The 25,892-nt window shown below is 43.5% G+C and overlaps 2 protein-coding genes across 2 annotated transcripts in view; one reads left to right on the forward strand and one right to left on the reverse strand.

Moving 5' to 3' along the window:
• chst8 (carbohydrate sulfotransferase 8) overlaps positions 1-25,892 on the forward strand; it is a 215,015-nt gene that overhangs the window by 28,430 nt on the left and 160,693 nt on the right. Inside the window, exon 2 of the mRNA XM_021586533.3 lies at positions 13,076-13,281. Within this exon, the coding sequence (XP_021442208.2) occupies positions 13,107-13,281 (175 nt within the window). The 5' untranslated portion in view covers positions 13,076-13,106. The remainder of the gene's footprint in view (positions 1-13,075; positions 13,282-25,892) is intronic.
• On the reverse strand, positions 8,861-10,666 carry LOC149971440 (uncharacterized). Its single transcript, XM_090221609.1, has 2 exons — positions 9,807-10,666; positions 8,861-8,968 (listed from the first exon to the last, which is right to left on the reverse strand). Exons 1-2 carry the CDS (start codon positions 10,482-10,484, stop codon positions 8,861-8,863), a joined length of 786 nt encoding a protein of 261 aa, XP_090077735.1. The 5' UTR covers positions 10,485-10,666.

Genomic DNA, 25,892 nt, shown 5'->3' on the forward strand with positions numbered 1-25,892 from the left:
GCCCAGGAGGCGTGTAAACAGTAGCTATAAAAAGTGATTGAGTAGGCTGCATAGATTTTATGACTAGAAGCTCAAAAGATGAAAAGTCCGTTTTTTTTTTATTGAAATTTGCTATCGTAAATGTTAGCAACACCTCCGCCTTTGCGGGATGCGCGGGGGATATGGTCACTAGTGTAACCAGGAGGTGAGGCCTCATTTAACACAGTAAATTCATCAGGCTTAAGCCATGTTTCAGTCAGGCTAATCACATCAAGATTATGATCAGTGATTAGGTCATTGACTATACAGGAACTGCTTTGGAAGTGAGGGATCTAACATTAAGTAGCCCTATTTTGAGATGTGAGGTATCACGATCTCTTTCAATAATGGCAGGAATGGAGGAGGTCTTTATTCTAGTGAGATTGCTAAGGCGAACACTGCCATGTTTAGTTTTGCCCAACCTAGGTTGAGGAACAGACACAATCTCACTGGGGATAGCTGAGCTGACTACACTGACTGTGCTAGTGGCAGACTCCACTAAGCTGGCAGGCTGGCTAACAGCCTGCTGCCTGGCCTGCACCCTATTTCATTGTGGAGCTAAGGGAGTTAGAGCCCTGTCTATGTTCGTAGATAAGATGAGAGCACCCCTCCAGCTAGGATGGAGTCCATCACTCCTCAACAGGCCAGGCTTGGTCCTGTTTGTGGGTGAGTCCAAGAAAGAGGGACAATTATCTACAAAGTCTATCTTTTGGGAGGGGCAGAAAACAGTTTTCAACCAGCGATTAAGTTGTGAGACTGCTGTAGAGCTCATCACTCCCCCTAACTGGGAGGGGGCCAGAGACAATTACTCGATGCGACACATCTTTCTAGCTGATTTACACGCTGAAGCTATGTTGCGCTTGGTGACCTCTGACTGTTTCATAAAGACTATTGACATCTAGTGGAAGCCATAGGAACTGCAATATGGGAGGAATTCCTTTGAATATCCAATAAACAAACATTTGAATTGGTGGTGACCTCAACAACAAAAACATTTCCGGATGGATTCTTCTCAGGTTTTTGCCTGCCATGTCAGTTCTATTATACGCACAGACATTATTTTTAACAGTTTTAGAAACCTCAGAGTGTTTGCTATCCAATGCTACCAATTATATGCATATCCTAGCTTCTGGGCCTGAGTAACAGGCAGTTTACTTTGGGCACATCAGTCATCCAAACTTCCGAATACTGCCCCCTAGCCTTAAGAAGTTATTAATGGGTCTTTGGTAACATAAAGTATTAGAAATATACAATATCTTCTTGTTAAAGAGCACTTGTAAGATACACTCTATGCACTCAGCTGTTGGAGAGGACTTGACAAGATGTGTCTCCCAGTGGGCATTGGCGCTTGCGTGACTAGTTGTGTGCACTCAGAATTATATTGACTCATTCTGTTAACATACACCTTTCAAATTGTGCAGAGGGTCCAGCAAGAAGCCACACATCGAACTAATAACATGTCTGCCTCTCTGCACCCAATCTTTCTCTGCCAATTGGAGGCTGGAAAATAAAAGCATTCTAGTGTTTTACTTTCAAAGTGTTGCTTTTGACTTGTTGACTACTATTATATCTCTGTACCAAGCAAGCTGAAATAGAAAAGTACAGATAAATAACCTGACTTGAGATGTAGCACTGACACTGGAATGGACTAGTCTTTTCCTGTGTCCTTCTCCAACTGTCCAACTGTATCAACACAACATGTAATTCTCCTCTTCATATTTCATATAATAACATTGAAATTTGCTAAATCCACCCACATGGATTTCAACTTGTGGAGGCATCTTTTTGCCAGCATGGTTGGCAGCATGTGTATGGCAGACTATTTATTTGTTCTTAAGCAGAAAGACCCTAGCTGGCAAACTAGCCTTTCATGAAAGCGTTTGAGTAAAGGACAGACTGTAACTTACACTATGGGCTAGCTAGAACACTGTGTTTTTAAAAGGTTGAGACGGAAAGGCCGTGATGTGTGAGGCTAGCGTGTAGTCAGCTGTTCCGAATCCTTAAATGCACTTAATGCACTTCAAAACCAAACCAATCCACACGGGACTGCCCACAATTTTACCTGGTGAAATGGTGCTGACCACAAAACAAATAGAATATACAGAGAATATATAGAAAAATATATGATGGTCTGATGCTCACAGACTTGGTCAGTTGACACTACCCCCATGTCTAGGAGAGGCCTTTTTACATGTCTTGTCATGCTTGTCACTGAATGCAAAACAAACGCCATTCCCCACTGGGCACAGATGTCAATTCAACATCTATTCCACATTGGTTCAACATCATTTAATTGAAATGACGTGGAAACAACATTGATTCAACCAGTTTGTGCCCAGTGGGCCCTCATTTTGGATGGAAAGACAGATCTCTACTGTCTTTAGTTACTTAATTTTATTTTTTAATTTTTATTTTATTTATTTTTGATACTGAATGTTATCTGATCTTCAACCAAAACCTAATATTAGATAAAGGGAACCTGAGTGAATAAGTAACACACAAAAAATGATACTTATTTGATTTATTTAATTAACAAAGTTATGCAACACCCAATACCCCTATGTGAAAAGTAATTTCCCCCTGGTTTTCCACCTTTAGCTGTGATGATTGCAACCAAATGCTTCCTGTAGTTGTTGATCAGTCTCTCACATCGCAGAGGAGGAATTTTGTCCCACTCGTATATTACGCTCATATTACGCTCATGTAATTCATCCAAATAGACAAACCGACAAAATTTGATGCATCAGTGCTAGTATCTCCCAGGACTTCCTGTTTTTGGCCTTGCTTATTAATGAGGTTTAGATATAGCCCCTTCACAGCTAATGAAGGACACATATTTAGTGTAATATATGCACAGCTTCCAAGGTCTTAGTCAGACTTTAGTGCAATATGAGTTTCTACGATCTATTATGATGTGGCATCATATTACAGCATTATGTATACACTTTAATATGGGTTGCTGATTGAATACAATTGTGAAGGAAAAGCAGTGTTTAATTGAATTAAACTGTAATTAGCATTATTGTGTTTGGTGCTGCAATTATTTGATTGAATGTGAAGAGCGTAATTCAGTAAAGGACAGTACAAAAGAGCACAGCTTAGGGGACTCCTCTGCATTAGGTTTCAGGTAGGTGATAGAGTTACACCTCTCTCTCCCTCCCTCCCTCCCTTTCTTTCTTTCTTTCTTTCTTTCTTTCTTTCTTTCTCTCTCTCTCTCTCTCTCTCTCTCTCTCTCTCTCTCTCTCTCTCTTACGTTCTCTCTCTATATGAACCTAACCTTTTGTATTTGAATTAGTATATTGAGTGAACAGAAAGTCCAGGGACAATACGTAAAGACTTTGTCAGAGCCTAATACTTAACATTTGAGACACTTCCATGTTGCCCTTGGATCTCCATTCAACTTCCTGGTTTAGGTTTAACTAACTTTATTTTTCAAGGATTTAAAATGGTTCCTGCCTTGTCTGTAAAACATGAATTAAGCATTGATTAAAGGGGAGGGATGGGAGGTCAGTACAGACTCATCTCTATTGATCAGTATGTGTGTTTACCCATGCAGGCAAACAGACTTTGTGGGAGTATACATTGGGCCCAGGAAGACCAGGAACAACAGTTTCAGGGACAGTTGAAGTTTGAATGTCAAATTAACTCATTGTCAATTCGTTGTCGTATGGTATGATGCAATTTAATACTTGTCTCTTTAACTCATCTACAGTGTAGATTCTACACATGAACAATTATCATGACTGAAATGCAACTGTTTGCTAAAAAACAGATGGCTATTATAGTTTTAAGGACCAACACTGCACCATTACTTGGTAACCACCTCCCTCAGTGACACCACGCTCAGCACATCAACAGGTATACAATCTACACTACTGTTTGGGGTCACTTACAAATGCCCTTGTTTTTGAAAGAAAAGCTATTTTTTTTTGTCCATTAAAATAACATCAAATTGATCAGAAATACAGTGTAGACATTGTTAATGTTGTAAATGAATATCGTAGCTGGAAATGGCTGATTTTTTATTTAATATCTATATACGCGTACAGAGGCCCATTATCAGCAACCATCACTCCTGTGTTCCAATGCCACGTTGTGTTAGCTGATCCAAGTTCATTTTAAAAGGCTAATTGATCATTAGAAAACCCTTTTGCAATTATGTTAGTACAGCTGAAAACTGTTGTCCTGATTAAAGAAGCAATACATTTGTCTTTCTTTAGACTAGTTGAGTATCTGGAGCATTAGGGTTTGAGGATTCGATTACAGGCGCAAAACTTTCTACTGAAACTCGTCAGTCTATGCTTGTACGGAGAAATGAAGACTATTCCATTCAGGAAATTGCCAAGAAACTGAAGATCTTGTACAACGCTGTGTACTACTCCCTTCACAGAAAAGCACAAACTGACTCTACAATAGTCATTTACAACATTAACCATGTCTATACTTGTAACGGCCTTCCTCCTCCTCTTCTGAGGAGGAGTAGCGAGAAGGATCGGAGGACCAATGCGCAGAGTGGCAAGTGTCCATTTCAAAGACATAAACTGAACACTACAAAACAATAAACGTGAAACCGAACCACTACCGTGTGGCAACAAACACACACACGGAAAACAAACACCCACAACTCAAAAGTGAAACCCAGGCTACCTAAGTATGATTCTCAATCAGAGACAACTAACGACACCTGCCTCTGATTGAGAACCATACTAGGCTGAACTCAAAACCCCAACATAGAAAAACACACTGCCCACCCCAACTTACGCCCTGACCATACTAAATAAAGACAAAAAAAAAAGGAAATAAAGGTCAGAACGTGACAATACTGTATTTCTGATCAATTTGATGTTATTTTATTAGACAATTTTTTAAAACTTTTCTTTCAAGAACAAGGACATTTCTAAGTGACCGCACATTTTTGAACGGTAGTGTATGTACTGTCGTGAAACACAAAAAGGAGATGTGAAAAGACTTTATGATGGTGAGCATTAAGATTTGCACCACCAGTAAAGACATTATCCTGTCTCTATGGCAACATTATGCAACACATATCACAACATGAAATATCTCTTACCCTCGTACAAACAAACCAGACACCCAGCTCTGCTTTCCTTCTTTCATTTTATTCTTCTCACAAATGGAAATCCATACAGTAGCGCTTGGGGTTCAAATGACAAAAGTATATGCCTACCTTTTATACCTCAGTTGTATGAAAATGAGATGTTTATGTAGCGTAGCTGAGAATGAGTCATAAGAAGTTCTCAACACACAAAGAGACCATTCTGTGTTGTGTGCTGTGTTTATGCTATTACCTGGGAGGTTTGGCATCCCAATGGTATCCTATTCCCTTTATAGTTCACGACTTTTAGATTTTTTTCTGGATCAAAATGGGGCTTAGGTGGTAGGGGCATGGTAGGGGTGTGGCCATGGGGGTGGTCAATGGTGCGGTCGCCGACCCAACATTTTAGAGGCCCTCCTGTAGGTCTCAGTGTCTGACCATAGTTCTGTTATTTTATTATTTGTTTTAGTATGGTCAGGGCGTGAGTTGGGGTGGGCAGTCTGTTTGTTTTTCTATGTTGGTTTTTCTGTTCGGCCTAGTATGGTTCTCAGAGGCAGGTGTCGTTAGTTGTCTCTGATTGAGAATCTTACTTAGGTAGCCTGGGTTTCACTTTTGGTTTGTGGGTGTTTGTTTCCGTGTGAGTGTTTGGGCCACACGGTACTGCTTCGGTTTTGTATATTTCACGTTTATTATTTTGTTCCAGTGGTCAGTTGTGTTTTTGAATAAATCAATATGGACACTTACGCTGCGTTTTGGTCCGATCCTTCTTCCACCTCTGAATGCCGTGACACTCAGTGACAAAATGTAGTTATTAAGGTAATTTCCTGCAATTCTACACATCTTGCCATGGCTGATGCTATCTGAGTGATTCAACATAATAACAACATCAATGGGGGCCCCATGCCAAGACAAAACTACTCCTGAATGCATAATTAGTAGATTTTTTGATTGATTCTCCCTGACTGTCTAGCTTTTATTTTTGGTGATTGTTAGTTCTTATTTAAAACTATATAGGTCCATTATCTTTTCTACAGTCCTTTTAAGTCCTTTGAAGTTTACACTGAAAACATTTAATTATCCCGATTTTCAATTCTAATAATAATAATAATAATATTATTTGGACATAAGCGGTCTGAAAAAACACTAGGGCGACCCGCCCAAAATGTTTGTATGCAGAAAAAACCCTGCTTTTGACCAGGGACCACAAGGCTAGGGTTAAAAAGTAGTGCACTATATAGGGGATAGAATGCCATTTGGGACACACACATACTGTACTGAGAAACTGTTTCCTCAACAAACTTCCCTCCATTTCCTCTTCGCTATTCTCCACTGCATCCCCATAATAATTCTATGAATGTCTTTCATTGGAGACTTTCACAATACCAGCTGCAACTCCTTTTCCCTCTCTAGCCTCATGCTGTGGTACTCTTTAATGAGCTCCCAGTAGCTGGTCTGCTGGGTTTCAGGCTGCTTTAGCTGGAATATTACTTGAATGTGCTCATTAAATATAATTCTGCATTTTGCACAATATCGATATGTAAACCCAGATTAAGATATTTTTTTTTACCATTGTCTTAACGAGATATTTTGTGTGTGTGTGTCATTTTTGCATGTTGCTTGTAGCACACTGTAGATGTTCTGCAGGTTGAGGTCAGGAAGTCAAATGGGCCGAATATGAAGCTCTCTGGTCTGAATTTGTAATTCTATGTAACAGCATTGACAATAGTCCAGTGATTGGACACTAACACTATGGCTTTGCATTTATTGAATTAAGGATGTTTAAAAAGCATTCACTTAGTCCAAAGCTTCATATAGCAGTGTAGCTAGGACATTGGCACTCTCAACCGTGCTATCTAATATTCTGTCTTTTCACACCTGAACATGGGAGCACTACTGCAGGGACTGTCTGTATGTTAATAGCCTAACTGTGACTTCATCTGTAGCATTTGCTGTTATGCACCATAGAGAGAATAGCTACTCTAAAGGTGTTTGGGTGTTATGTGTGAGGGTGTTTGAGCATGTCTGTTTGCGTCTGAGCCGTCATCAGCCCTTTGTCTGAGTGTGTCTGGGTGTACGTGTCCCCTGCAGAGCCAGCCACGGGCAGCCAGGTCACCGTCACAGGGAGCAGGGGAATGTGTGAGGTGGCTGGGGGCCGCTGCCGGCTGAGGTGTGGGGCTGACTGTATGTTAGATGGGGGAATTGTGGGATGTTACGTATGTCAGCAACATGAACAGAAAGAGAGCGAGACATTGCCACTATCATACTGTAGCCAATTGGACAACCGGAACAAAGGAGTGCAGAAACAGACCTATGCATTAGCTGTGCTTGATTGAATTTGCTGAGCACAATGGAAACAACATAATAATAATCCCAAAAGTGCAAATACTTCCCGCCTGGTGCCCCAGCCTCAGTCAGTTGCTCAGATTATTTGAAAGAAAACAAATACCATCTGAGCACTGGTCTTTTCTACATAACAGAATAACAGTCAGTTTGGTGGCTAATCTCATGTACTGATGGGTGATCTCCATCACAGCAGCAGAACGGACAATTAGCTCTGCGGTGAATATGATTTTGCCTCCCATTTTACCCCGGTCAAACCCTGGGCTCAGGTAGTAATTGAATAGTGAATGGAATAGGGCCACCAACTGAATCTTTCTTTGTCCCTTTGTTATGGTGCCAATCATTTAATTCGGACCATAAATCGTTTCTGGGCCACCTGTTTCAGTATTGCCAAGGGAAGTTAGATATGCAGTAAGTTATACAGAACAGAATACAAGTTTGTCATTGCAAGCTGTGCTACGTTCAGTCCACATGCAGTTTTTTTGTTTTTCCTGTAATCATACTTTAAAAGACCACAGTGCATACTAAATACTAATAGCTACAGTATATCCCATAAATGGGAATTGGGAATATGGTAGAAAAAATGAAACATTATTATCAGAATACATTTTGCAAACATCCTTGTGTGTTTGCTTAATGAATTCAGCAGATGGATACATACACTTCTCAGCGTTTGATCCAGTTGATCAGAGGGTGTGTGTTTCCAGCAAAACAATAGATGCATATAAGAATTAGATATGTTCCTGGCTGATTGTACTGGCTGATTTATCCATGACTGAAGGCCAGCCAAAGTGGTTTGATATCTGATTGACTGCTATTGGTCATGACATCAGGTTATGACATCAGTTCATAACTCATACGGGCTGATGAATTGTTATTTTCAATTATATGTGTTCATTATTTATATTCTTCTAGTCTCATTCTGTATATTTATAAACGCCGTTGATGACCCACTATTCACCAGTATCTAGTTAACTTGTTACCTGTTACACCTGTTACGCACAGGTGCTATCACGGCCGTCATAAGAAGTGGACCAAGGTGCAGCGTGGTAAGCGTACACTTTCCTTTTTATTTTGGAATGACGCCAACAAAACAAGAAACAAAAGGAACAACCGTGAAGCTTCCGGGGCTTTAGTGTCACAAACAAAGTTAACTACCCACACTGAAGGAGGGAAAAAGGGCTACCTAAGTATGATTCCCAATCATAGACAACGATAGACCACTGTCCCTGATTGAGAACCATACCCGGCCAAAACATAGAAATAAAGAAACATAGAACACAAAACATGGAATGCCCACCCCACATCACACCCTGACCCCCCCCCCCCCCCCTAAGGTGCGGACTCTGGCCGCAAAACCTGAACCTATAGGGGAGGATCTGGGGGTGGGCATCTATCCGCGGTTGCGGCTCTGGTGCGGGACGTAGACCCCGCTCCACCTCTGGCTCACCCCACTTTGGTAGCGCCTCTGGTGTGGGGACCCTCGCCGCCAACCCTGGACTGAGGACCCTCTCTGCGGGCCCCGGACTGGGCACCCTCGTTGCAGGTCCCGGACTGGGCACACTCGTTGCGGGCCTCGGACTGGGCACCCTCGCTGCGGGCCCCGGACTGGGCACCCTCGCTGCGGGCCCCTGACTGGGCACCCTCGCTGCGGGCCCCTGACTGGGCACCCTCGCTGCGGGCCCCGGACTGGGCACCCTCGCTGCGGGCCCCGGACTGGGCACCCTCGCTGCGGGCCCCGGACTGGGCACCCTCGCTGCGGGCCCCGGACTGGGCACCCTCGCTGCAGGCCCCGGACTGGGCACCCTCGCTGCGGGCCCCGGACTGGGCACCCTCGCTGCGTGCCCTGGACTGGGCACCCTCGGGGTCTACGTCCCGCCCCGGACTGGGCACCCTCGCTGCGGGCCCCGGACTGGGCACCCTCGCTGCGGGCCCCGGACTGGGCACCCTCGCTGCGGGCCCCGGACTGGGCACCCTCGCTGCGGGCCCCGGACTGGGCACCCTCGCTGCGGGCCCCGGACTGGGCACCCTCGCTGCGGGCCCCGGACTGGGCACCCTCGCTACGGGCCCCGGACTGGGCACCCTCGCTGCGGGCCCTGGACTGGGCACCCTCGGGGTCTACGTCCCGCCCCGGACTGGGCACCCTCGCTGCGGGCCCCGGACTGGGCACCCTCGCTGCGGGCCCCGGACTGGGCACCCTCGCTGCGGGCCCCGGACTGGGCACCCTCGCTGCGGGCCCCGGACTGGGCACCCTCGCTGCGGGCCCCGGACTGGGCACCCTCGCTGCGGGCCCCGGACTGGGCACCCTCGCTGCGGGCCCCGGACTGGGCACCCTCGCTACGGGCCCCGGACTGGGCACCCTCGCTGCGGGCCCCGGACTGGGCACCCTCGCTGCGGGACCCGGACTGGGGACTCCGGACTGGAGGCCGTCGCTGGAGGCTCCGGACTGGAGGCCGTCGCTGGAGGCTCCGGACTGGAGGCCGTCGCTGGAGGCTCCGGACCGGGGACCGTCGCTGGAGACTCCGGACCGGGGACCGTCACTAGAGACTCCGGACCGGAGGCCGTCGCTGGAGGCTCCGGAACGGGGACCCTCGTTGGAGGCTTCGTGCCTTGACTCCTTACTGGAGGCTTCGTGCCATGACTCCTCACTGGAGGCTTCGTGCCATGACTCCTCACTGGAGGCTTCGTGCCATGGATCATCACTGGAGGCTTCTTGCCATGGATCATCACTGGAGGCTTCGTGCCATGGATCATCACTGGAGGCTTCGTGCCATGGATCATCACTGGAGGCTTCTTGCCATGGATCATCACTGGAGGCTTCTTGCCATGGATCATCACTGGAGGCTTCTTGCCATGGATCATCACTGGAGGCTTCTTGCCATGGATCATCACTGGAGGCTTCTTGCCATGGATCATCACTGGAGGCTTCTTGCCATTGATCATCACTGGAGGCTTCTTGCCATGGATCATCACTGGAGGCTTCATGCCATGGGTCAGCACTGGAGTGAGGAGACATTTGGGCAGTCTGGTCCGTGGAGCTGCCACAGCGCTCACCAGGCTGGGGAGACATACAGGAGGCTTAGTTCTGGACACAGGTACAGGACTCACCAGACGGGAGAGACATACAGGAGGCTTTGTCCTTGGCAGAGCCACTGGATACACTGGGCTGTGGAGGCGCACTGGAGGTCTCGAGGTTGCTCACCCTAGCCCGGCAGCTGCGGGGAACTGGGATGTAGTGCACCGGGCTGTGAACGCGCTCCACCGCATAACACGGTGCCTGACCAGTATGACGCTCGCCACGGTAAGCACGGGGAGTTGGCTCAGGTCTCCAACCTGACTCAGCCAAACTGGCTCTCTAAGGTCAGGGCGTGACAGGTGCGTCTTCTTAAGTGCGTGTCTCCACTTAATTTGTTTGTACAGCACTGATGAAGGCATAGCAACTGAAACGTATGCTCCTTTTTATATTTAGCACTTTGCTAAAACCTCCTTTGTTTTTTCCTTTTTATGGTTTGAGTGCGAGATTCCATTGAACTATTTAGATGCTTTTTCTCTCGTGCACCGGCCACCATTCATTAAGCCTGAGCAGGTACCCTCATTCTGGCTCACTGATTCATAAAAAACATGACTTCTAGATTTAATGTCATGTTGTCCACAGTTTAACACATTTAGGACGTATGTTGTTTGATGTCATTTGCAAACAGACTTCAAAGAGCCTATGTTTATCATTAATACTGCACAGTTTGTATTTTAAGTAGTTCCTGCTTATAAAATGTAACATCTCTGGTCATTCACATACAGTATGTTTATTAATCTTGGATGGTAAGCATTTGGCAGGTCAAAGATAATGTGTTTCTATAGTTGTCACTCAGTAAGGTGAACACAAGCTGTTGAAGAACCATGATTAGCCTACCTATATTAACGTCATTATAACCTATTTAATCCTATGTCATTTCATGCTATGTCCTATATTGTGCTGCAATACAGTGCCTTGCGAAAGTATTCGGCCCCCTTGAACTTTGCGACCTTTTGCCACATTTCAGGCTTCAAACATAAAGATATAAAACTGTATTTTTTTGTGAAGAATCAACAACAAGTGGGACACAATCATGAAGTGGAATGACATTTATTGGATATTTCAAACTTTTTTAACAAATCAAAAACTGAAAAATTGGGCGTGCAAAATTATTCAGCCCCCTTAAGTTAATACTTTGTAGCGCCACCTTTTGCTGCGATTACAGCTGTAAGTCGCTTGGGGTATGTCTCTATCAGTTTTGCACATTGAGAGACTGACATTTTTTCCCATTCCTCCTTGCAAAACAGCTCGAGCTCAGTGAGGTTGGATGGAGAGCATTTGTGAACAGCAGTTTTCAGTTCTTTCCACAGATTCTCGATTGGATTCAGGTCTGGACTTTGACTTGGCCATTCTAACACCTGGATATGTTTATTTTTGAACCATTCCATTGTAGATTTTGCTTTATGTTTTGAATCATTGTCTTGTTGGAAGACAAATCTCCGTCCCAGTCTCAGGTCTTTTGCAGACTCCATCAGGTTTTCTTCCAGAATGGTCCTGTATTTGGCTCCATCCATCTTCCCATCAATTTTAACCAACTTCCCTGTCCCTGCTGAAGAAAAGCAGGCCTAAACCATGATGCTGCCACCACCATGTTTGACAGTGGGGATGATGTGTTCAGGGTGATGAGCTGTGTTGCTTTTACGCCAAACATAACGTTTTGCATTGTTGCCAAAAAGTTCAATTTTGGTTTCATCTGACCGGAGCACCTTTTTCCACATGTTTGGTGTGTCTCCCAGGTGGCTTGTGGCAAACTTTAAACGACACTTTTTATGGATATCGTTAAGAAATGGCTTTCTTCTTGCCACTCTTCCATAAAGGCCAGATTTGTGCAATATACGACTGATTGTTGTCCTATGGACAGAGTCTCCCACCTCAGCTGTAGATCTCTGCAGTTCATCCAGAGTGATCATGGGCCTCTTGGCTGCATCTCTGATCAGTCTTCTCCTTGTATGAGCTGAAAGTTTAGCGGGACGGCCAGGTGTTGGTACTCTTTGGTACTCCTTCCATTTCAATATTATCGCTTGCACAGTGCTCCTTGGGATGTTTAAAGCTTGGGAAATCTTTTTGTATCCAAATCCGGCTTTAAACTTCTTCACAACAATATCTCGGACCTGCCTGGTGTGTTCCTTGTTCTTCATGATGCTCTCTGTGCTTTTGACGGATCTCTGAGACTATCACAGTGCAGGTGCATTTATATGGAGACTTGATTACACACAGGTGGATTGTATTTATCATCATTAGTCATTTAGGTCAACATTGGATCATTCAGAGATCCTCACTGAACTTCTGGAGAGAGTTTGCTGCACTGAAAGTAAAGGGGCTGAATAATTTTGCACGCCCAATTTTTCAGTTTTTGATTTGTTAAAAAAGTTTGAAATATCCAATAAATGTCGTTCCACTTCATGATTGTGTCCCACTTGTTGTTGATTCTTCACAAAAAAATACAGTTTTATATCTTTATGTTTGAAGCCTGAAATGTGGCAAAAGGTCGCAAAGTTCAAGGGGGCCGAATACTTTCGCAAGGCACTGTATCTTATATCTTATATCCTGTCCTATCTGGGCTGACTGTCCCTGTTCTCTCTCCCCAGGCAGCAGTCTGAGCTGAGGCAGGATAGCAGGATGCTGTGGGTGGAGTGTAGGATAGTGGACGCCCTGCGTGGGAGAAGACGGATGAGGGCCACGGCCGTCAAGCTACCCTGCTCCTTCTGGTTCCTCCTGCTGTTCGGGGCCGGAGGCCTTGTCCTCTTCATACACCTCCAGGACCTCTCAGAGATGGTCCAGCAACCGGCTCCAGGTCAGTGGGAGAGAAATTATACCCTATTCTACAGTCAGTTTCTACTGACCTGAAACTGGAATGGGTTGATACTATCATCAGTACTGTATGTTGTGAAAGAAGCGTGACACACATACAAATAAACCCATATACATCAGTTCACATGCATGTACACATGTACTATATATATTGTTATTGTCAACCTGCTCCTCTATTGGATTAAAGTTGGATAAGAACCGTACCAAGTTTGCATACTGAAAATGTAAAGCAATTGGTTATGAGTTATCATCAGACAATGCCAGGATGTCAACCGTAAATGAGGGCAATGTCCTTGGTGGTGCACTGTGAGGGCACCACTGGTGAACACCTGCTACAACACCACAGGACTGAGCCACACACTGAGAGAGAGAGATATGGGGAGAGCGCTGGGGAGAGAGAGAGGGCTAGGATGTAGATAAGAGGGAGGGAGGGAGAGAGAGAGAGAGAGAGAGAGAGAGGGAGGGAGAGAGAGACTACACAAAGAGAGATGGAGAGATGGGGGAGGCTCTGTGCACCGCTGTGTGTGGGTCTATCATGTGTCACCCGTGCTGTGTGTCATCATCAGTATCAGACAGGATGAGTACTGTGTCAGCCTCTCTATCAATAAGAGGTACTTACGGAGAGTGAGAACTCTCCTGGCTCTAATATTCGACTGTTAGATGCTCGTGCGGGTAATAATACACACACACACACACACACACACACTGCCAAGTGCCAAGTGTGTCTAACCTGGAAACTGCAGTGCTAGTGGGCCACACAGATTGTAGAAATGGCAAGGTGTTTTGGTTTGTCTATTCAGAAGGAGCACCATGCCAAGTTCAATGTCATGATGACAAGATAGTGGCATGTCCTTTTTTTATTGAGGATTTGGTGTTTATGTCTGGTGGTCCTTTGTAGCTCAGTTGGTAGAGCATGGTGCTTGTAACCTAGAGTAGTGGGTTCAATTCCCAGGTCCACCCATACATTACATTTATTCACGCATGACTGTAATTTGCTTTGGATAAAAGTGTCTGCTAAATGGCATATATTATATTATTACGATAAGCACTTAATGAATTTGAAGTATTTAAACTGCAGACATACTGTACTGTAATTGTCCTGTACGAGTATCTATTTTCACAGCAAAAGCAAGCATGCAAGCACTATCCATGCACTGATTTAGTTAGAAAGAAACAATGCAATAATTTCACAAATGATGTATGACACATGAAGTGTTACAATGAACATTCAGTGACTTCAGTATAGCTTACACCGCTGGAAAGATAATGCTGAACGGTATCTATGCCTTAAGCTACGATGCCTCACTTCCGCCAGAAGCTCATCTCTAATAGTGTTGAGTATTAATACATTGGATGTCAGCTTCTATCTATCTTCCTCTCTCCACTGCTCATCCTCTTTGTCTGGCTGTGGAGTGTAGTCACAGTCAGTGGAGTGCTTTGGTCCCCCATGGTTAAGATAACACTCACAATAGCCGAACAGGAACCAGCAGTTTAACAGGCTGGGCAACAGTCTCTCCTGATCACCACAGTAACTGTTTAAGGGACAATTGAGGGGAAGCCCACTAGCTACCAATCTCCTGGGGAAAAGACATGGCTCAAAGTCCTAGGCGCTAGCTGAGAGAAATTGCTAACACACATTTTGACTAGTGAGCGTTTTTCCAACACTTAAGGCCTTGTTGTCACAGTGTGGGCCAACGGCTGAGAGGAAGGTCTAGTTGTATGGTGGTGTTCCAGTAAAGGTATGTGTCTTCACCCAAACACCAATAACACATTATTGCCATCTCATTGGAACAAACCCTATGGCAAAGCAAAGTCTTTCTTAATTGGAAAAAAGGACAAGGGCCCGTTGTGTGAACTGGTACAGTATTACACAACTCAACTGAGATCGTGCCGAGTCGTGACTAGGTCACCCACTATTCTCTTGTTCCAGTATAGTATAATTACATAGCAGTAATCCATTTCCCCTCTAATAGTCATTGCATGGAAGAGAGCATGTTAGCTCGACTCGGTTACAGTAGCTAATCTATAGAAATGCTCTGTTTACTTCAGAGGACTGCTGTGCTATGCATTGAATGGCACAAATTGAACACTGGCACAGTGGTGTGTTTGCCAGTTATTGTCTAATTGCACTCTTACCATGCAAAGAAAATCATACCCAACGTCCTTGACATCTTTACTGATCCATGGCTTGGCATCCGCAGTGAGGAGTCGTGGTTGAAAAGCCATCTGCTTGGGGTGAAGACGGTAATGTCACTGTCTTTTCTATATGCAGCATGTCGCCAGGCAGTCAAAGAACACTTCACACATCACTGATGAGATGACATGGAGAACGAAAAATATGTACTAAGGTACGAGAGCCTGGTGTGTGTGTGTGTGTTTCCTTAGATGTAGCCTAGTCTCGTTGGTGAAATATAAAACCTTTCTCTATGTCAATGGTATTCAAAGTTGGGGTCGGGGAACGGTAGTTGGGTCGCCCAAGATTTGTATATACAGTATAGCGTATATTTAGTACTTAATATTTGTTAGGATCCCCAGTTAGCTGCTGCCGAGGCAGGGCTACTCTTCCTTTGGTCCAAACAGGAAACAACATAACAAATAAATACATAATATACATACATATACACAGCACTACATCTACATGACAATTTAGCCATTCAGCAGAAGCTCCCATCCAGAGCGACGTACAGCTAGTGTATTCATCTTAAGATAGTCAGGCGAGACAACCACATATCACAGTTGTACCCCAACCACGTATCACATACATAATACAATACAAAATACAATGCAAAATACAATACAAATTTCATAAAAATGTCTGTGTCTCTTCATGGCCGGGCCATAAGGTGTTCTTTTATCTGTTTTTTGAATCTGGTTTAGTCATGGCTCTAACAGACGCCTCACAAGTCTTCAACTGGCAGCTTCATTAAATAGTCCCCGCCAAACACCAGTCTCAACGTCAACAGTGAAGAGGCGACTCCGGGATGCTGGCCTTCTAGGCAGAGTTGCAAAGAAAAAGCCATATCTCGGACTGGCCAATAAAAATAAAAGATTAAGATGGGCAAAAGAACACAGACACTGGACAGAGATAGCATCCCGGAGTTGCCTCTTCACTGTTGACGTTGAGACCGGTGTTTTGCGGGTACTATTTTATGACCATTTTGAGCCTGTAATTGAACCCACAAATGCTGATGCTCCAGATACTCAACTAATCTAAAGAAGGCCAGGTGCATTGCTTCTTTAATCAGAACACAGTTTTCAGCTGTGCTAACATAATTGCAAAAGGGTTTTCTAATGATCAATTAGCCTTTTAAAATTATAAACTTAGATTAGCTAACACAACGTGGCATTGGAACACAGGAGTGATGGTTGCTGATAACGGGCCTCTGTACACCTATGTAGATATTCCATTAAAAATCAACTGTTTCCAGCAACAATAGTAATTTACAACATTAACAATGTCTACACTGTATTTCTGATCAATTTTATGTTATTTTAATGGACAAAACATTGTCTTTTCTTTCAAAAACAAGGACATTTCTAAGTGACACCAAACTTTTGAACAGTAGTGTAGATTGTAATTTTGGGGGGACAAAAAAATAAGAGTACAGATGGGACAAAAACAAAATTTGAGAATGACAATCTGAAAATGTATTTATTGTTTTCTTTTAATTTTGGTAAGAGATGAAAATGTAATGAATTTAAGGTTATTTGTTGATGTAAATTACATTTTACAGATTTTAAGGTAGTCATTAAATATGTGGTGGGTTGGGGTCACAATAAATTCTTGCAACAATAATGGGGTGCCCAGAAATTATTTGAGAAAATGGGGTCCCCTCTGAAAAGTTTGAATACCACTGCTCTATGATATACAGTGGCTTGCGAAAGTATTCTCCCCCTTGGCATTTTTCCTATTTTGTTGTCTTACAACCTGGAATTAAAATAGATTTTTGGGGGTGTTGTATCATTTGATTGTATCATTTAATTTACACAACATGCCTACCACTTTGAGGATGCAAAACAGGAAAAAAAACTGAAAACTTAGGCATGCGTTACTATTCAGAGAGCCACATTTTGCAGAAATTACAGCTGCAAGTCTCTTGGGGGTATGTCTCTATAAGCTTGGCACATCTAGCCACTGAGATTTTTGCCCATTCTTCAAGTTAAAACTGCTCCAGCTCCTTCAAGTTGTATGGGTTCCGCTGGTGTACAGCAATCTTTAAGCCATACTACAGTTTCTCAAGTGAATTGAGGTCTGGGATTTGACTAGGCCATTCCAAGACATTTAAATGTTTCCCCTTAAACCACTTGAGTGTTGCTTTAGCAGTATGCTCAGGGTCATTGTACTGCTGGGAGATGAACCTCCATCCCAGTATCAAATCTCTGGAAGACTGAAACACATTTCCCTAAAGAATTTGAAAAAATTAAAAACATCCCCACAGCATGATGCTGCCACCACCATGCTTCACTGTGGGGATGGTATTCTCGGGGTGATGAGAGGTGTTGGGTTTGCAACATACATATTGTTTTCCTCGATGGCCAAAAAGCTAAATTTTAGTCTCATCTGACCAGAGTACCTTCTTCTTCTTGGTCCTATGGACAGATACTCCAATCTCTGCTGTGGAGCTTTGCAGCTCCTTCAGGGTTATCTTTGGTGTCTTTGTTGCCTCTCGGATGAATGCCCTCCTTGCCTGGTCCGTGAGTTTTGGTGGGCAGCCCTCTCTTGGCAGGTTTGTTGCGGTGCCATATTCTTTCCATTTTTTAATAATGGATTTAATGGGGCTCTGTGTGATGTTCAAAGTTTCTGATATTTTTTATAACCCAACCCTGATCTGTACTTCTCCACAGCTTTGTCCCTGACCTGTTTGGAGAGCTCCTTGGTCTTCATGGTGCAGCTTGCTTGGTGGTGCCCCTTGCTTAGTGGTGTTGCAGACTCTGGGGCCTTTCAGAACAGGTGTATATATACTGAGATCATGTGACACTTAGATTGCACACAGGTGGATTTTATTGAACTAATTCTGTGACTTCTGAAGGTAATTGGTTGCAGCAGATTTTATTTAGGGGCTTCATAGCAAAGAGAGTGAATACATATGCACACACCACTTTTCTGTTTTTGATTTTTTATATTAAGTACTTTTTTTCATTTCACTTCACCTATTTGGACTATTTTGTGTTTGTACATTACATGAAATCCAAATAAAAATCTATTTAAATTACAGGTTGTAATGCAACCAAATAGGAAAAACGCCAAGGGGGATGAATACTTTTGCAAGGCATTGTACTGGTGGACTGACTTTGGATGTATGTACAACTACCCTCTCATCTGGTCCACAACAACCCTCCCTCCATCCCCCCATCCCCCCTTCCATCTCTCCATCAATCCCTCTTCACATGGGGACCGCAAGGTACAGTGCATATTGTTTCAAGCTGGAAGGTAGAATTTGATCTCTCCCCACCAGAGGTCCAGTAATCCTTTAAGCCGTTATGTTTTCAGAGTCTAATTTAGCCGTCTCTTAATGTAATTAAATTGTGAGGATGACCTAGCATGGAGGGAGGGGCTGATCAACAATATTTCCATGCAAATCCACTCCAATGGATGTTTGTGTAAAAAATGTATATTTTATGACCTTATTATTTCCTCTCCATCCTTTGCCTGTCCACCTCACAAAGCTTCCTTTACAAAAACTACTTGTGCAGACCTGGCACCATCCACTCTCACTCCACTCCACTCCATCCCACCCAGTTCAGTGCATTTGAAATTAATTATTGGCAAAGCTACATCACTCAGTCATTTTACACAACCTTAAGTGCCATGGTACCCTGACCTTTGACAGTAGGTAAGCACTGTCTCTGGGGATTTCGTGAGAAAAACAGAACTTCATTGAAACAGTGCAACCATACAGTACAATAAGAGTTTTCTGCTGGCCGGTTTTGTCCCTGGATCACATGACGATCTGGATGGTTATCTGGAGAGTGTCATGGCAACCTGTGCTCATGCTAAGCCGTAGATGTTACAGATCTCCATTCTCCTCTGTACACCTCAGCCACTGAGGAGGGATAGCCTATTATGGTCTGGCAGAATACGCTGAAATCTGAACCATCCAAGTGGCCTTGATAGCTGAAACTCTGAAACCCTGGATACAGTAGCCTACCTTTGCGTCGGTAGGCAGTCAGTAGGTAGGTATTTAGTAGGTAGGTATTCATCTAGGTACTCAGTAGGTATTGTAGGTATTCATTGCCCACATTGCCAACTCAGTCTGCTGACCTACTAGGGTATCACAATTTCTCCGTGGCAATGCCAAGGTCATGTGGTGTTCTATTAACATCAGTCCCCTGTGGTCATGTTCTGGGCTCTCTGGTCTGGAAATAATCTGTTTTCCAAAGCCATCTGATCCCACAACCAATGCTGCCAATATGTTTCCAAATTGATTTTTTCCTCCACTTTCTTCCATTACAGTGAATGGCTGATGTCCAGAAAAATACAATGTTATCCCTACAGCAATTAAAGCTATACTTTTACTCTACCAAAAGACTAAAAGCCATTTACTGTACTTTATCATGCAAGAGAGGCATATTATTATTTGGCTTTTGCCAGTTGTGTTTTTACTGCACAGACTTTAGAGAATGCTCTCTGTGTGTTGGAAAATATAGTCAGTGTGAGACACAGCCACAAATCATATTAGTGTAGCACTGAGTCTTGGGCGAACGTTACATCTCTCCTGAACCATTCCTCAGTCCTGGACATAAAACACTTCAAAACAGCTGATCTGGTGCTGTCCAGTAAGCCATGAAATACAAAATGTAGCCCAGATCAGAAAGCATCCATATGAGACAGAGGAAGCTACATTGACCAGCGGAGAGGGAAACAAAAAAAGCAGATGCGCTGATCTTTCCCTTTCAACTGTAGTGCAAAGGTCAAGATGCATCTTTTGAGCCTCCCACTAGTACAGACATGGGCAACTGGCGGGATGCCAGTTTTGAAGGCCCTTAGATCAATAATAAAAAAAAAAGATTTATTTTTGGGGGAACGCAGTCAGGGTGTCAACTTACAGTTGCGAGTTAGAATATTAGAATACTCAAGGTGCAATTTCAAAATATGGTTGTACATAAGATTTTTTTTGTTTTGTTATGTCAGTCACTGACTTAATTAGCCCATGTCAGCAAAAATGTTGTAGATTGTTAGCTGACAGATGAGAGCAGTGATGAGCTGTGCTAGTGGGGGGTGTCCGCCTGGCCTTTCTCAAAGTGCACGCTGGGCTGTGTTCAAAAACTCCAAAAGGATTGAGAACAGGATGTGGGTTGAGCACCAGGTAGATCCAACAGAGAAGTGACTTTTTGAAAAGTCTTTGAAGGCCGCTATTGGAGCCTGTGCCGCTCAACATAACCAATCTGCCACATGCTGTGTCACTCTAACCCCACAGCCAAGGGTGGGCCGTACTGTACACTGTCCTGCAGCAGCACAGAGAGAACTCCTTCAGTGACCAAAGCCTCAAACACACAGATTTGAGCAGAAATCTCACGGAGGCCATTGTTCGAGAACTTTTTTCAGAACATCCTGGTGCATTTACTGTTTACAAACTTGGCATTGCAGTTGTGGAGGCCTTGGACAGAAGTCAATATCATATAACTCAGAGTTTGAACTCGATTAAAATATAGTCTCTCACAATTGATCTACCTTCATCCACTGCAGTGCAAATTTAATGCAGAGCTTTTTGGGAGGGAGAGAAGGAGATATTTGGCATCTCCACTGCAGCACAAAAATAATAATGAGATCATGTTTTTGGGGTAATTAGAATTAACAGGTGAGCTGGCTGAGCCACAGACGACAGACCGACAGACAGACATACAGAGTCTAGCCGCCACAGTCGCTGATTAAAGAAGGCACTCTGCCACTTATTCAATATGACAAGGCCCTGGCCATCAGTGTCCCTAGTCATTCCCTTATCTGTCTGACACCAATCCTCCATTTCCTCTCCTCTGCTCTCCGTCTCGGGAAAGAGACAGCCTCTCTCCTCTCGTCATTGGAGCACCAAATAATCAGGATGGGATTGGTTATCAAAGGCCTGGTAATGAGCAGCAACATGAATATACATGTCTAATATCGAGCCAAACCAGCCATCCATTCCCAGAACTCCCTCTCCCTAACCAACTGAAGAACATCCCTTTTTCCCCACCACCAAACCAACAGCAGAATAAAAGAACGATTTCAAAAAAATACTTATTTTTTTCAGTACACTTTCCCTTATGTTTTGTGTTTTTTTTTTGCATGAGAGTTTGATTAAAAAGTAATGAAAGGTAGAACAGCAGGTAAAGTAGGACTGGGAAGCAGTAGGTAGGTATAGGTTCTGACAGTCACAAGGAAGGCACCACACAGAGCAGATTTAATAAGTACTGGAAGGGAGGGCCTGAGTTGCGTAGCAACCCTGATTTTTCCTCAGACGGGACTGTCTTCTTCTTATGAGGCTGTTGTTCTCTTCAAAGTTTAATTGCTGTCAGAAAGCTTGTCTTTACCGTAACACGCACTTCAGAAAGCTCACAGCGAGAACACTTGTCTTTACCACTGCAGAGAGAGAGCGAGAGAGACCTTATAATAGACACTGCTTCCACAAAGGAGACATCCTGGGAAAGCAAAGTAGAGCTGTATATGGAAAACATGAATAATGCCAGTGTTCAAGGTCTCTACACCATTGCCTAGAATAATATATTTTCTCTGCTGAACAGGGTAAATCATGAACTAAATAACATGTTATTTAGGACCATAAAAAAGTAGCTGCTAATTGTGACCCATATATTGCACATTGCAAACAAAAGCTTTTGTTGTGTAAATGTTTCCACACTGATACTAACCTACTGTTTTTAAAATGAAGAAGATCTTGTTTGATATGATCAAACCCTGCATGAGGAGCATTAAAATGACCTTGAAGCCTAGTTTCCATATTTATTTTATTTATTATTTTATTTTATTTCACCTTCATTTAACCAGGTAGGCTAGTTGAGAACAAGTTCTCATTTACAACTGTGACCTGGCCAAGATAAAGCAGTGCAACACAAACAACAACACAGAGTTACACATGGAATAACCAAACATACAGTCAATAACACAATAGAAAAAGTCTATATACAGTGTGTGCAAATGAGGTAAGATAAGGGAGGTAAGGCAATAAATAGGCCATAGTGGCGAAAAAATTACAAGTTAGCAGTTAAACACTGGAGTGATAGATGTGCAGAAGATGAATGTGCAAGGAGAGATACTGGGGTGCAAAGGAGCCAAACAATAAATAAAATAAATAACAGTATGGGGATGAGGTTGTTGGATGGGCTATTTACAGATGGCTATGTACAGGTACAGTGATCTGTGAGCTGCTCTGACAGCTAGTGCTTAATGTTAGTGAGGGAGATATGAGTCTCCAGCTTCAGTGATTTTTGCAATTCATTCCAGTCATTGGCAGCAGAGAACTGGAAGGAAAGGCGGCCAAAGGAGGAATTGGCTTTGGGGGTGAACAGTGAGATATACCTGCTGGAGCGCCTGCTACGTGTGGGTGCTGCTATGGTGACCAGTGAGCTGAGATAAGGCTGGGCTTTACCTAGCGTTTGACCGCAGACCCATTACGGACGCAGGCAATGAGGCAGTGATCGCTGAGATCCTGGTTGAAGACAGCAGAGATGTATTTGGAGGACAGGTTTGTTAGGAGGGAAACTATGCGGGTGTGCATGTTTATGGATTTGGGGTTGTACCTGGTAGGTTCATCGATAATTTGTGTAAGATTGAGGGCATCAAGCTTAGATTGTAGGATGGCCGGGGTGTTAAGCATGTCCCAGTTTAGGTCACCTAACAGCACGAGCTCAGAAGATAGATGGGGGCAATCAATACACATATGGTGTCCAGGGCACAGCTGGGGGCAGAAGATGGTCTATAGCAAGCGGCAACGGTGAGAGACTTGTTTCTGGAAAGGTGGATTTTTATAAGTAGAAGCTCAAATTGTTTGTGCACAGATCTGGATAGTAAGACACAACTCTGCAGGCTATCTCTGCAGTAGACTGCAACTCCACCCCCTTTGGCAGTTCTATCTTGTTGGGAAATGTTATAAGCCAGGATTCAGACACGGCTAGGACATCCGGGTTGGCAGAGTGTGCTAAAGCAGTGAATAAAACAAAACTTAGGTAGGAGGCTTCTAATGTTAACATGCATGAAACCAAGGCTAGAGATCGAATAACTTTTGAATAGAATACATTGTAGAATAATAGTGAAGACATCAAAACTATGAAATAACATGGTGTAACCCAAAAAGTGTTAAAACAAATCAAAACATATTTTATATTTTGGATTCTTCAAAGTAGCCACCCTTTACCTTGATGACATCTTTGCATACTCTTGGCATTCTCTCAACCAGCTTCACCTGGAATGCTTTTCCAACAGTCTTGAAGGAGTTCCCACATATGCTGAGCATTTGTTGGCTGCTTTTCCTTCACTCTGCAGTCCAACTCATCCCAAGCCATCTCAATTGGGTTGAGGTCGGGTGATTGTGGAGGCCAGGTTATCTGATGCAGCACTCCATACACAGCCTGGAGGTGTGTTGGGTCATTGTGCTGTTGAAAAACAAATTATAGTCCCACTAAGCGCAAACCAGATGGGATGGGTTATCACTGCAGAATGCTGGTTAAGTGTGCCTTGAATTCTAAATAAATCACTGACAGTGTCACCAGTAAAGTACCCCCACACCATGACACCTCCTCCTCCATGCTTCACGGTCGGAACCACACATGCAGAGATAACCCGTCCATATACTCTGCGTCTCACAAAGACATAACGGTTGGAACCAAAAATCTCAAATTTGGACTCATCAGACCAAAGGACAAGTTACCACCAGTCTAATGTCCATTTCTCATGTTTCCTGGCCCAAGCAAGTCTCTTCTTCTTATTGGTGTTTTCTTAGTAGTGGTTCTTTGCAGCAATTTGACCACAAAGGCCTGATTCACTCCTCGGAACAGTTGATGTTGAGATGTGTCTGTTACTTGAACACTGTGAAGCATTTATATGGGCTGCAATCTGAGGCTGGTAACTCTAATGAACGTATCCTCTGCAGCAGAGGTAACTCTGTGTCGTCATTTCCTATGGCAGTCCGTTCTTGTACCAGTTTCATCATAGCGCTTTATGGTTTTTAAGCTTCATCATAGCGCATGATGGTTTTTGCGATTGCACTTTAAGAAACTTTCAAAGTTCTTGAAATCTTCCGTATTGACTGAACTTCATGTCTTAAAGTAATGATGGACTGTTGTTTCCCTTTGCTTATTTGAGCTGTTCTTATACCAAATAGGGCCATCTTCTGTATAGCACCCCTATCTTGTCACAACCCAACTGATTTGCTAGAAAGTGTTAAGAAGGAAAGAAATTCCACAAATGAACTTGTCGAGCTGGCATTTTGGGGGGTGCATGCTATCAGATAATAGCTTCTGATGCTTTCGCCGAAAAGCATTTTAAAAATCTGACTTGCTGGCTAGGTTCACAACGAGTGTAGCTTTAATTCAATACCCTGCTTGTGAATTTTGATCAAGGTTTGAGTTTTAACGAGTACATTTAGCATTTAGCGTAGCGCATTTGCATTTCCAGGTGCCTACTTGGGACATATGCGTCTCAAGTAGGAGCAAGAAGTTAACATGGCACACCTATTAATTGAAATGCGTTCCAGCTGGTTGAGATAATGTCAAGAGTGTGCAAAGCTATCATTCAGTCAAAGAGTGGCTACTTTGAAGAATCTCAAATATAAAATATATTTAGATTTGTTTAACACTTTTTTGGTTACTACATGATTCCATATGTGTTATTTTATGTGTAGATTTGGCCTTGTGTTTTAGGTTATTGTCCTGCTGAAAGGTGAATTCCTCTCCCAGTGTCTGTTGGAAAGAAAACTGTACCAGATTTAGCCTGTGCTTAGCTCCATTTCATAAATGTTTTATACTGAAAATCTCCCCAGTCATTAACGATTACAAGCATACCCATAACATGATGCAGCCACCACTATGCTTGAAAATATGGAGTGGTACTCAGTAATGTGTTGTATTGGATTTGTCCCAAATATAACAATTTGTAGTCAGGACAAAATGTTAATTGCTTTGCCACATTTTTACAGTATTACTTTAGTGCCTTGTTGCAAACAGGATGCGTGTTTTGGTATATTTTTATTATAGTCAGGCTTCCTTCTTTTCACGCTGCCAATTAAGTTAGTATTGTTAAGTAACTACAATGTTGTTGATCCATCTTCAGTTTTTTCCTATCACAGCCATTAAACTCTGTAACTGTTTTAAAGTCACTATTGGCCTCATGGTGAAATCCCTGAGTGGTTTCCTTCCTCTCCGGCAACTGAGTTAGGAAAGACGCCTGTATCTTTGTAGTGACTGGGTGTATTGACACACCATCTAAAGTGTAATTAATAACTTCACCATGGTCAAAGGGACATTCAACGTCTGCTTTTTTTGTACCCATCTACCAATAGGTGACCTTTGCGAGGCATTGGAAAATCTTCCTGGTGTTTGTGGTTGAATCTGTGTTTGAAATTCACTGCTCAGTTGAGGGACCTTACAGATAATTGTATGTGTGGG

This window comes from Oncorhynchus mykiss, chromosome 26, assembly GCF_057628025.1.
Source record: "Oncorhynchus mykiss isolate SJ-2025 chromosome 26, ASM5762802v1, whole genome shotgun sequence".
Classification (NCBI taxonomy): domain Eukaryota; kingdom Metazoa; phylum Chordata; class Actinopteri; order Salmoniformes; family Salmonidae; genus Oncorhynchus; species Oncorhynchus mykiss.